Source organism: Netta rufina (assembly GCF_964035555.1).
Source record: "Netta rufina genome assembly, chromosome: 1".
In the NCBI taxonomy this organism is placed as follows: Eukaryota; Metazoa; Chordata; class Aves; order Anseriformes; family Anatidae; genus Netta; species Netta rufina.
The window spans coordinates 160,515,299-160,528,874 of record NC_140123.1 but is presented as its reverse complement, the minus strand read 5'-3'; the positions used below and the strand labels follow the sequence as shown (position 1 = coordinate 160,528,874).

Sequence of the window (13,576 nt, the reverse complement as noted above, 5' to 3'; positions counted from 1 at the left end):
TGGACCTACCATTTTTTCCTTCAGTAAAGTACAACAAATCATTGAACGTGAAAAGAGCAACCATACCAGAAAAAAAACAACAACAACAACAACAACAAAAACAGCATAACATTTAAATGAGAATTAAAATATGGAGAAAGTGAACAGCTCTACCATTGGCCTTGTTGATTTACCAGTTGTTTTACCATTAGCCTGGGTCATTTTCCACTGTCCCACGGAATGAAAATTCACCTAGTGCAGTAGTTGTGTTGAAACAGTTGTAGAGAGAAAGGTTAAGACATTAAACTGGTATTTAAAAGATCTGCATGTAATTCTTGGCCCCTCTGTAAACTAAGGCAACTTTTAATTTTACTTCATCTGTATCACCCACTCTATATTTCCTGCTCCCACTGATCACCTTTCTCTGCTATTGGATTGCAGACATATAGTCCCTTCTCTTCCTGGCAATACCTAACCTAATGTGATCTCAGTCTTGTCTGGAGTACATCACTGGAAAAGCAAACCTAAGCAAAAGAGAGGAAATGAGGTAAGTGCAAAAAGGCCATTCAGAATTTATCAATCTCTCAGATTTCTAGAAGATGCATTATTGCTACCAGTTCCAGTTTTAAAGATCACTGTCAAACCAGATTTCATATCTGAAAATTTACAAATATCTCACTGTCCAACAGCCAAGTTATAGAACAGGCTTTTCAGTATATACTGATGAAAAGATCTGGCACTATCATCAGTTCAGGGTCTAGACAAACATACAGAAAACAGGAGAAACCAACTCCGGAATTTTGAATTTAATTACAAAGTGTTTTTTTAAAATCAAAATAATATTGATTAACACAGCTTCAGTCATATTCTCTCTAAGAAGCTAAAATATATTTGAAAAACAAAAGAAATAATATAAAAAGTAGCTCTTCTATCATGACATCTGCTTCCAACTTTCAAGCAAGCTCACTGTCTCTATTTCTTCACACCTATGTACAATCTAACTCTGACTAAAAGAATATGAATTTAATTATCTCAATACATAGGAAATGCCTTTGGTTTCCTTTTGTTCTTCTTGATAAAAGAGTAACTTACAATCACAAAATGGTTTGGATTGGAAAGGACCTTAAGGATCACCTGGTTCCAAATCCTCTGCCATGGGCAGAGACACCTCCCACCAGACCAGGTTGCCCAAAGCCTGGCCTTGAACACCTCCAGGGATGGGGCATCCACAGCTCCTCTGGGCAGCCTGTGCCATTACTTGCATTACTTTATTTTAAAATATCTACCACATACCAAAAACAGAGCTACTCAGCAAAGCACTGCTTAAGATAAAATCTAGTGTTTTTAGCATTCCCCTAATACCTACTGAAACACTTTCCTTCTTAGATAGCAAATGATAAACTGCAAACACCTATCCCTATAATCAATTAACACAAAAGGATGCAAACACACTTTTAAGGTCACTTAACTCCCACAGAGCTTAGATCACTTAAAACTATTCACCACTCTGTCATTTTTTTACATATTGATAATAATATCAAATAAATAAAATAAAATCAATACATAAAATAAAATAAAATAAAATAAAATAAAATAAAATAAAATAAAATAAAATAAAATAAAATAAAATAAAATAAAATCAATAACTTAATGCTAGCAATACAATGTTCTCAACTGGTATGTCATGAGCTTTTTTTTGCATGTAGTATTTTTGCACATTTATGATAAACACTACAGTGCAATGTTTTAATTCTCTTGCACACTGTCCAGTTCTTAAATCAGACCATATAGAAATTTCAACAACTGCAGGAAAGTTATCAACTTTGGTCCACACCCTGATGCTGACAAAGGTTAATAGCAACTATTTCAGAGCAAAAACTGCTGTAGACAGTTATGGAATAACCAATTTGAGAAAACTACCTTTCTAACATTGACAGGGGTTGGCAAAGTCCACAAAAGCATAAGCACTTAAATCCTCTTAGAAATCTACACCCCTCTGGATGTTCATACCATATATATGACTGTTAAATCTCCATGTAATCTGTATAGACAAGCTATCAAAGTTTAGTTAATATTAATATTTAATTAATATAGCAATGTTAATCACATTTGTGGATGGTAAAGAAGACTATTTATTTTGAAACTGCAAATGTATTCAACGGAAAAAAATAAAATAAAATAACCCTACCGTAAATGCCGCATTTTTGTCTCTGAAACCATTTGGAAAAAAGGTGGATTTAAATTTATGCACGTCATCTGTGATATCATCAGGGTTTACAGAACTGAACTGCTGAAGGTATCTTCCATAGCACTGTCGAAGTGCCAGCTTATATTCCTGAAAAACAAAGAATAAGTTACTTTTACATTTTGTATATTACATTTCTATTTCTATAACATGTGTTATACGTTATCATATTCATGTAAAAAGTATCAATGTGAGAGAGCAGCTGGAAGTAAAACACTGAAGTTTCATATAAACATTGAGCAATATTATTTCAAATGTCAAATCTCTCAGCAAACGAAGGTTAAAGTACTTAAAAGAAGAACTTATGATTAAAGTAAACAAACTCCTAAATCACAAGTATGACATATCAGAGAACAAGTGTAAAGTCTGATCTTGGGGTAACGTAATAAAATCAAAGGGCTCCTGGAATATTCTGAAGGGTTTCAGCAGTAATGATAATGGTACTGCACTTCTGAGAAAGGTATTTTATTAAGCAGAATTTTATAAACAATATACAGACATCATCACTTCCCCATTTCCCTGATGTCAATGCAGAAAGGAAGAGTGTCTTAACTCAAACACTTTGAGTAAGATCAAGAAAAAAAGAATGAAATCAGCAACAACTGGAATTACTTAAGGCCAAGTCAGTGTTACTAGACTAGAAATCGCCACTGGGTCTTTAAATCTGATAGCAAACAGGATGCTGAGCTTTATGTGTCATTTAGCACGCACCTCCCCAGCAGCACTTTGGTCCATTCTAACATCAGACTGAGACTATGGCTCAGCTCTGACTCAGCTGCCCAAGTGCCACTTACTTACTGAATCACCTCCACCACTTCCTGCAGCAAAGATTATTTAGAGCTTTCTCTACCAACTTCACTAACACTAGACCACACACACTCCAGCCATGATAAATTCTGGGGGGAAAAAAAAATGATAATAACTAATTTCTACTTGTAAAAAATGATCCTTTGATGTTTAATCACAGAAAATGCAAACACATTTCCTTGGACCCACTCTTTTCAGTTTAAATTCCTACCACCACAGTATCACTTACCCCAAACTTTTAATAATCTGAGGAATCTTACTGACATGACCCTACTATCTCTTTTGCTGTGTGAAGGGAGCTGCCATAGCCAGAAACTTTTACTTTCTGCGGACAGGTATGGGCAGTTGGTCACCTGTGTAAGTTAATGCATAGAGTCAGCCTGTGATAACTCTTAGAATCCTAAACCACAGTTCAGAATGCCACTAAGCTGGGTACTAATATAAAAACAAAAGGTGATTCCTCTCCCAAACAGCTTACAGTATATAAGAGATAAGAGACAGATAGAGACAGAGAGGAAAAAGAAATGAGTCAGTACTGATTAGTATGATGACGGGCTAACCAATTTCAAGATCTATGACATAATGAACTTAGGTGTGTCCTAAGAGATACATAGCAGATGTATAATGGAAAGAAATTTAAAGTGAGATTACATGAAAATAAATAGCGGGAGGACAGAAAGTTAAGCTGGTGCTTAATCACCGGTAATGCATTTTAAAAGACTCTGCAGCATTAAGTATTACGTAACATACAGGGGGATTGCAATTTAAAATAATCACCAGCAGTTTCCAACTAAGATTCAAAAGGGACCAAAAGAATGTTGCATTTATGCAAGAGGCTCCACCCTGCCTATCACAGGACTTGCTGTTACACCACATTCATCTTTCCTGTAATGCATTTAAATTTGTAACTAACATCTATCACGTTTTTTCCTCTTTTCTCCAGAGAAAAAATATGAATACAATGAAAACTACATCTGTAAAGTCAAAGAAATGCACTTAAAAATGGGAGTTCCAAGGACAGCTCACTTCAAAATTTTAGGCTAGCCAGCAAGAAAACTTTTTCTACAGCATCGGTAACTTTACTGTAGAAAACCATATTACAACAGAGGTTGTCAGCTGTGAATTCTCAGACTCCTAGATTATTTTTAGGCAATATTGGGCCAGGTCTGGAAGCTCCTTGAATATAAGGGCCAAATTACCACACTTGAGTCATGCCATGGGAAGCCAATGTATAGAGGGCAGGGTTTGATTTATTTGAAATAACTTCCTACTGAGTAAACTGTGAGAGCAGCACTTCCGAGCACTAAAAGCTTTGTGTAATATTCAGAGTAATTCCTAGGCCCAGCAGCTGTGAAAACTTAAGGGAAATATGAATACGAGCAAAACCTGAATGGAATTGCCTAGGCAATGAAGGAGCTATTAACAAATGCAGTTAGTTCTTCAAGACCTTTCTTAAGAATTTCTGTGAATATTCCCAAACCTATACCATGAACCTGTACCTTCAGTTACAATAGGCACCACAGTTACAAACTCTTCTATATGCCTTCAACCTACCAGTGAGTGTTGCGTGTTGCTGAAGTTCAGCTTCAGCTTGCTGTTCTTTATGCAGGAGGCAGGCCACTTCTGTGGAATTTTTTAGGGCAGATGCAGTGAAGGATATAGAAGACTTTGCAACATTTGCATGACCCTCATACTTGTCTCCAGGTCTGTGGAAAAGCTCAACTACTAGCTACTTATAAATGCTTTCCACAAATAGCATAAACAGCATTTATTATTGCTAGGTTCCATAAGCAAAGGGTATAATAGTGTAACAGTTTCACTGGATGTATTCCTCCAAAAGACAGGTCCTCAAACTATCTTGATACACTTCCAATTATGCCTGCTACTTTTCTAGGTGAAAAGGAGGAATCTAACAGTGTCATATGCTGCAGAGAATAACAATAATATTTTTTTTTTAAGTGACAATAGGCATTTAACTGCTTTCCTAATGGAAAAGTCAATAGAGTGTTCTTAAAAACTGTTTTCAGTTTAAACACAATGTCAGTTATATGTTTTTCTTTTGCTGGTGGGGACAGAACAAGAATATGAAATTTCTTCAACAGAATATAAATCCAAATATATTTTTTCCTCAATATTGTCATAATAGTTCCAAATGACATATAAAAGAGTTTAAAAGAACTATTTAGGAACCTCAAAAATGGTCTTATTTATGCAATGAGGTCAAGTTTTTAGCAAGACACAATCTCAGATGCTTATCTCTGTAAAATGAAACAATACAAAGACTTGAATATATCAAGATGACATATAATAATAGTAAGCTTAACACCAAAAATAAAGCAGATGAAATCATGCTTTCACTTTAGTAAAATTTAATACCCCATTCTAAATAATAATAATAATAATAGCAACAACAACCATTTGGTTTAATCTAGTTTTTTATTCCCATTATATTCGAAAATGAAGAAGTTACAGACACTTTCCAAAGCTCTTCTTGGAACAGTGTTACAAATAAATTATATACTTTCACTAACTTTTCAGCTATAAATACATTTTTTCTTTTACAATCAAATTTTAAAAAGAATAATACTATCAAAATCCTGTATCTAAAGTAGGTGGAAAGCACACAATTAAAATATTTATTTGATTGTCTCTTAACAGACACACTAGATAGCTGGAGTTATAACCTAGAAATGTATTATTGATCAAATAAGAGTCTTCCAGTATGTTCCTAGGAAAAAGTAGGATGATGATGGATCATTACAAACACAAAATCACACTAAACAGATGGCATGTATTTAGGAGCTGCACCTTTCTCTAAATTACATGTGTGCTAATTCTCATCAAACTTTAAGCATATTCTCTCAAGCAGCTTTTCAAGAACTGAAACGTTATAACAAATCAACCCATGATTGTGTAGTCCCTTAGCATTTCTGCTCCACAACTGTATCACTCAGAACCACACACCATTCCTCAGACCCAAAAGAATGACTTGCAGATAACTTTCAACTGTACTTTGAGCTGCTTCTCAGCCTTGCTTTGTAACTGCCCTTGGAAGACCCAGACTTTATGGCATGATCTTCGACACAAGTATCACTGAGGTAATGAGCAGCACGCCTTTGAAGGTGTTTTTTTCTCAGCAGACACAAAGGACAAACATTATGTAAGAACATAACATAATAATAGCCCTACTGAGTCAATAGCTACCCCAGCTCCAACTGCAGCCAGTAACAGATGACTAGATAAGAGTTACCATGTCATAAAACACTCCCTGAATATTCTCAACGTCTTCAACAATCTACAGCTCACACTGTAAACTTGTCATGTTTCCTTGGTACCCAAAGAAAGAAGGTACCCAAGGAAAGAAGGTGCCCAAACTTTCAGCATTCATACCATCCTGTGGCAAGAAATTCCACAGCTTTAGTACACATTCTGTGAAGATCCAGTCTGCTCTTGTCCAAGCTTGCCACCTACCAGCTTCATTTGATGGTGTTATATTAGAAGTGGAAGTGTACACGATCAGTCCCTGTTCAGCCTCTTCTTTCGCTCATGATTTCACAGACCTGCATTACACTCTGCTCAGTGATCTCTGCTCCTAACTGTATAGTCATAGCCTACTTTTGTTTTTTGTGTGGAAGCTGTTTCATGCTTTTTGTCATCCTCATTATTCTCTCCAGATTCTTGCCTTGTTGCAATTTATCCTTTCTAAGGAGAACAGAAGTGCAGAAGTGCACATGGAATTCAAGATGCAAGAGCACCATCCATACATGCAGCTGTTATAATTGGTGTCTGTTTTCTGTTCTCTGTTCCCCTCCTAACAATTCTTTACTTTCACTTTTAGTTTACTGAGCACTGAGTTGACATCTCTGTGGAGCAAACCACCACTACAAATACTGAATAAAGATTTTGCAGTGTTCAACTTTAAAGAGGCAACAGTTGCATAGAAAATGTAGATATAGCAAATATATCCCCAAAATGGCAATTTTACAATAATAAATGAAAGATACAAACCACCAACTCTCAATGGGATTATTTTGTAAAAGTTTTTGCTACTTTCTAAACAGCTTCCTATAAAATATCATTAAAAATTAAAGTAGCATAGAAGCATAATGAAATAAAAAAGACTGTGATTGAGACTTTTCTGTTTTGATATGACTTACTTTGATCTGAACAAGGGAATCACCAACTTTCAGAAGTTTGTCATTGTAATACCAGTCTGGCAGTCGAGGCTTATATTTGTTCCAAATATTAAACAAAGTATTTGCACTAAAAATACAGGAGAAAAACATTCCAGATTAGACTGGCAGTAGACTCATCATAACAAGTAAACAAATCAAGAAAACTTCAAATTGTGAAAACACCTTTCTTCCAAATGTATTTGAACCTCTACACACTTCAAAACAAGTGATCATTAAAACTGGATTTAACAAGCAGCCAAGGACATTTCTGGGTTTCATTTCTGTCAACAGTTTTTATCACACAGATTTTTTAAAAAGGATGAATTGTTTTGTATGTAAATACTTAATAAAATGTCTTAATACAAGTCCCTTTGCATTGTTCAAACACGGTCATAACTGTCAAATCTGTCCCACTTTTCAGATTGTATCTGAGAGGCTCTGTAGAAACTATTTGGTATTTTAAGGAAACTCAATGGATTACAACTCAGACCAATTATTGGACCAGAAAATACAAGAACTATGAGTAGGGAAAAAAAAAAAAAAAAAAAAAAAAGATCCCCAAATAATAATGGTTGTCTGGTAGCAGTAAACTTAGGACCTAGTAGCCATGAAATAAACTGTAGAACTGTACCAGGAATCACAAAAAGAAGGAAGTCATTAGAAAGCCTCTAGCATGAAATGTTTGGGAACTTTAAATTGTAAAGGGTGGGACTCAGAGAGAGCAAGCAAATGACATGTTTCTAAAAAGGAAAAAAAAAAAAAAAAAGGAAAAAAAAAAAGATTTTATGGCAATAGCTGCCACCTTAGACTTTTTTAAGAAATCTATATTCAAGCTGGAAAACATTAATTGATCAGGCAGACTGCTAATAAGAACAGGGATTTTTCTGAAAAGAATCCTATTACAGAACTAACAGTATTGACAGTCTTAACAGCACCAGGCATCTCTTACATTTATTCTCTTAACAAATCACTTCTACTAAAACCTCAGCAAAGAGTGCCTTGTGAAACCACAGCATCTACATTATTCATAGGTAGCAATTTATAAGGAAGGGAAATAACTAAAGAGAAGGGAATTCATGTTGGAAGATAACCTTCTAGCTGGCTTCTCATGTCTAAACTGTGTGGTTTCTGGTGTGAGATATCAGGATCTTTTCACTCTCCTGAGATAGCAAAAAGATGGTAGATCTCCTAAGATGGTAGACTAGAATGCAAGACACTTTCTTCAGCTGTTTTCTGACATTAAGGAATTTTGAATCCTTTTTTACAGTCTCCCAGACAGTTCTTCATTGTAGCTTATGACTTCCAGTAAAAAAAGCACAATAAGAATCATCAGTTTTCCCACACAGAAAGCTACAAGCCACCTTCACATTTCAAGGTGAAACAGATGGCTGTATGAGCAACTTGTCAAAATGATCTCTACACCAAAGAATGACAACACTCATAGTCTTTTTTTTTTCCCCTAAAAGTATCACCTCGGCACAATTTTCGGTTCTTGGAAGTAAACAGCAAAGAAAGAAATGGGACATTCTAGAAGTGTATCTTAAAAGAAAAATGCAGTAACAGCACAAACCAGGCCAAAAACAACGACCTGAATACAATCTTCTCCCACATTACGTCTTTGAAGAAAACCATAGCTCAGTCTAATAAAGAGCACCTTCTAGGTGGAGAATGCGTTCTTCCTGGTCCATCTGTAAGCAATTAATTGCTGGGTGGCTACTGACCTCTTACACCAACAGAAGACTACCAGTCTGGCCAGCAGGGGTAAATCTGCAAAGAGGCTCCAAAGGAAGGAATCAGTTGGGCATCCAAGTGGAGTCCCTTTGGACTATCATGGCAAGAAACTTAGGAAAAGACTTCCAAAGTCCTAAAGGTTTGATATATACTACTTGAGGAAGAAGAAAAAAGCTAATTATCAGGCTGTAAAGTAACTGATAGTAAGAACGACTGTGGGAAGAGGTCTGAGAGGTAAGACTAGCAAATTTCTTCAGGATGATCAGCCGGAAAACCCCCAGCGAAGGCCATCCTCACTTTTTGTTTTTAATACTCTATTAAGAAGTGAGATCCTTAGCTGCAGCAATAAACTAGTGACAAATCTGACTAGACTGCCAACTTCAATGGGGACATTCAGGTGAAATATATCTGCTACAATGCCATGACTAAGTACAAATGAGTGCATGATACAGGAATGTTCCTTTGACACAGACAAAGAAGAGTGAGACACTTCCCAAACAGCTAATATGCCTTTCCTTTATATACATGTAGGCTGTAGGACACCAGAATAACAAGTTAAGCAAGTGAATTCTCAGAAAAATACTGGGCTTCTGGACCTCAGAGGTGAAGCTTCTTCATTTCCAACCATTCTATGGATAAAAAAAAAAATATTTTCCTGAAAGGTCAATCCTTAATATTTTGCATAGGGTAAGGACCATGCAGCTGTATTTCTGTGTCACAAGTCTTTGCTACAATTAGTACAGGATTTTCTGATACTGATCAGAAGATGTCTTATTGAATGAGGGTGGCTAAACCACACAACATGAAATAAAATCAATAGTTTGTGGTAATTCCTTGATGTTCCCATTGCCCAAAGAAATGGGTTAAAACAACTTATCATTTAGTTGAGGGAAAAACATTTTTGATTGCTACTTCTTCTGCTGGAAAAGATTCATAACTCCAGCACAGGGCATGTAATCGGTATTTTTTGTTACTTACATTAGAACATTATAAGTGCCTAAATTACGGCCTTACTATTGACTTATCGACATCAAAGGCTGACAGCATTGGAAGAATGAAGCCGACAGTCTTCTAAAGTGTACATATGTACCATGTGGAAGCTCATTTTCTTGCTTCTGTAATAACAAGAGCACTTTAATCATCAACCAAAATCATGCCAGAAAAAGTAGCTTGACAAATGACAAGGCAAGAATTCTTTAGAGCATTTAGGAAACCATCTGCAATAGCCATTACCTTCAGAAATTCTTAAAAGCAACTAGACTAAGGCTAGTTCTGCAACCAGCAATTTTGAGTTATCAAACAATGAGAAAGCAAGGGAAAAACAACATGGAAATTTCAAGCACGAACAAATACCCGTGACTGTGCTAGCTACCTCAGTGTGTGTGCTAATAAGCAGAATTCTAGTTTTCTACTTCCATAATGTCCCTACGCATACAAAAAATGTCAGAGGATGCAGAGCCATGGGGAGCTTAGTGTTATGCAATGTTCTCCATGCCTTGGAGCTCTGGCATGGGTCACTCACTACTATCACCAACTGCTGGGATCAAGACCCAGGTAGTGTTAGCTCTCTTCTCCTTGTGAGCTGCAGAATTCTTTAGATGGGAAAATGTTCTCATGCCAAGCGAGCCAGCATGGACATGGGTAACATCTACAAAATACCAGTTCTAAAAAGATAGAGCCTCATCAGGTCAAAATATTCCAGAGGGGAAGGTAAAGAACTGCTTGGAGACACTGTTCACAGAAACTGATTACTTGACATGACATTTGCGAATGGATCGGTTTCAGCATGCCCAGCTCTCAACCAGAAGATACAATGAATGTGTTCATTATCAGCAGTTTTCTGCTGAATTGGTGTTGTGTGAAGCAGCTTAGTGGCATTCCTTCCTCTGAGGGGCCTACAGGGGATACTTTTGAAGTAAGAATACAGATCAGCTAAAGCAAAAAACAGTCTGAAGCTATAAACGAAGGGCTTAAAAATACCAAAGCACTGAAATCAGCTGCTGAAGCAATACTAAAAGCCAACACACCAAGATTTAAAATACTAGAGGCAAAGGCCTGGAGACCCATACCTGAGTGACAGATCTAGGCCTAGACCTAATGATGAACGTGCCACATAAACAATTTAGAAATCCAGAATACTTAGAAAAGGAGAGCTCTCCAGTGCAGACAAATGATAGACTGCAGAATCTGAGTACAACCTAAAGTATGTCCAGCTCCTTTAGAGAAAGGCTATTTGTAGACTGCATCTAGGAAAGTACCAAGTGAAATATGTAAGGACTGAAGCTGCACGTAAGTGATAAGCTAAGCACCCTGTAGCCTAACTGCTGTGCTCTTTTTGAATGAAACTACGGTAACGGGAAACTTTCACTTTCATGTTAAAGATCTGTGAATTTAGTCTAGAACACAGCTCAGATAACAACAGGAGAAAATCAACTATTTAGCTTAAAAGAAGCAGTTGAACATTTACGTTATAATGTACCTAAATACAGCAGGGAGAGCTACATGAGAAATGCACAGTCTGCATAAGACATATGCATGAACTGTGAATCATCCACCGATTTTAGTTGCTCTATATTAACTGCATCAGAAAATGTAGAGCTCTGCATACCCACAGATAGGCATGTATGTGAGCAAACAAATATGCACAATTATACTTGCCATATGTTCTGCCTGCATCGCCGTGTATAAAAATATACCTACGTAGACACGGCCATATGCACGAGGGGAGCCGTGTGTCGCTATCCTCGCGTGGCCCTGCTGTGAGCACATCTTTCGGGGCAGGCACAGCCCACCCGCGCCCACCCTCGCAGCCAGCAGCACAGCCTGGTGGGCTGCCAGCTGCTCCTTCAGGAGGGTTTTCCGGCTGAAGAGCTCAGGCAGCTCTGGTACCGCTGCAATGCCAGCAGCCACAACACCCTGCGCTTTCTTCCTACGGTATTCACTTGGAGGAGGTGCAGAAAAAGGAGGTGTTGGGGTTTGGGAGGGTCTCATTTAGAATCATGGAGTCATTAAGGTTGGGAAAGCCCTCCAAGACCATCTGCTCCAACCACCCCCCTACCACCAATGTCACCCACTAAACCATGTCCCTAAGCACCACGTCCAACCTCGCCTGAAACACAGGCAGGGGCGGCCCCTACCCGCGGCGCTGCAGGTCGTGGCGCTGCGGCTCGGCCTCCCCCGCACCCCTCAGGCGCCTTAGGAAGCCCAGGACGTCCCGCAGCTCGGCCTCCAGGCTGTCCACCACCGGGTTGCCCGGCTCCACGGCCCCGTAGAAGGCAGCCGCCGGCGGCTCCGCCATCCTCCGGCCCGGCCGCGGCGCGGCGGCGTCGCCAAGCAACGGGCACGGGCTGCGGGCCTGCCCCGGGACATGGCGGCCGCGGCGGGGCCCCCCGGGAGGGAGCCCCCCGAGCCTGAGGCCGGGCTCTGGCAGCCCAAGGAGCCCCCCTGGGTGTCCCCCCACTTCCAGCAGAAACGAGCAGAGCCCCTCCTTCAAGGCTGTAGGAGGGCATGGCACCCAGGTGTTTTGAAGTTGTCTGTGGGCATCACGAAAAGGGGCTTGGGAGGGATGCTAAGCAAAATGGATCGGTTGGCACCTGCACAGCACCTTGCCACCTGCATGTCAGCCATGAGTTACTGGCATCCCGGTAATTCGTGGCTGATGGTAAGGCAACGACCAGAAAGATGCTGAGCGGTAGGAACCACAGAATCAAAGAATCCCAATCATCTAGGTTGGAAAAGACCTCCAAGATCACCCAGTCCAACCTCTGACCTAACACTAACAAGTCCTCCACTAAACCATATCACTAAGCTCTAAACCAGAAAACACTGCATTTGCCAGGCCAGCGAAATGATGAGGGAACCATTTAGGTACTGTGGGGGATGTGCACAATCTTAAATTACTCCGTGACTAATGCACCTGACTCATTCTGCAGGCTGATTTGGTATTGTTACCGGCTGGGAGTTGTGTGCATCCGTCATCCAACAGGTACTGTGTGAGTAGGGGAAGGTGTTTCCAGCAGGGACTAGAGGCCGTTCGTGTGTGTGAAGTAATTCATAAGGCAATGGCTGTGCATGAGGGAGAGGGTTCCTCAGATTTCTGTGGAATAAGTAGAAAGCAAAGCCTGCCATGAAAAGACCGGACACAAAGGTGCTGATGCTGAGATTTAGAAATCACTGGGTACAGGGACAAAATTTACAAGAAAACTGAAATAGGAGAAGTTGGCTTGGAGAGCAATTACTGCTACATGTAAAGGTTTTGTCTGGGCTTTGCCACACTAACCAAAGAACTTCCTGTGATGGATTCCAGATGACTATTGTACCCTGGCTTCTGGTGGGAGGCTGCCTGGGCCACTGGAAGCGCTGCTGGTTTTGTCCGTTTCGGGACCCTGAGCTGAGCTAGTTTGCCTCACTAGATGGTGCTACATCCCAAAGGGCTGATCTGCGAATTCACAGCTGATGCGAGATGTGCCCTTATAAAGCAGCAGTGCCTAGACGCTTTAAGGGGTACTACTGGAGAGGCACTAAATGAGACTCTTGAGTAAAACTTTGTGTATCTCTAACATTTGGCTAGCAGATGGTGGACTGAATGTAATATTAGCAGTTAGAATTAGTGTTTGCAGCCATAGAAACAATTTGAGTC

The 13,576-nt window shown here is 39.2% G+C and overlaps 1 protein-coding gene across 1 annotated transcript in view; it reads right to left on the bottom strand.

The window, feature by feature from the left end:
* CFAP54 (cilia and flagella associated protein 54) overlaps positions 1–12,235 on the bottom strand; it is a gene marked incomplete at both ends in the record, with an annotated part of 108,625 nt that extends 96,390 nt beyond the window's left edge. The window contains 3 exon segments of the mRNA XM_084305897.1: positions 2,168–2,314; positions 7,189–7,294; positions 12,075–12,235. Coding sequence (XP_084162023.1) covers positions 2,168–2,314; positions 7,189–7,294; positions 12,075–12,235 — 414 coding nt within the window.
* Positions 12,236–13,576: the final 1,341 nt, after the last annotated feature.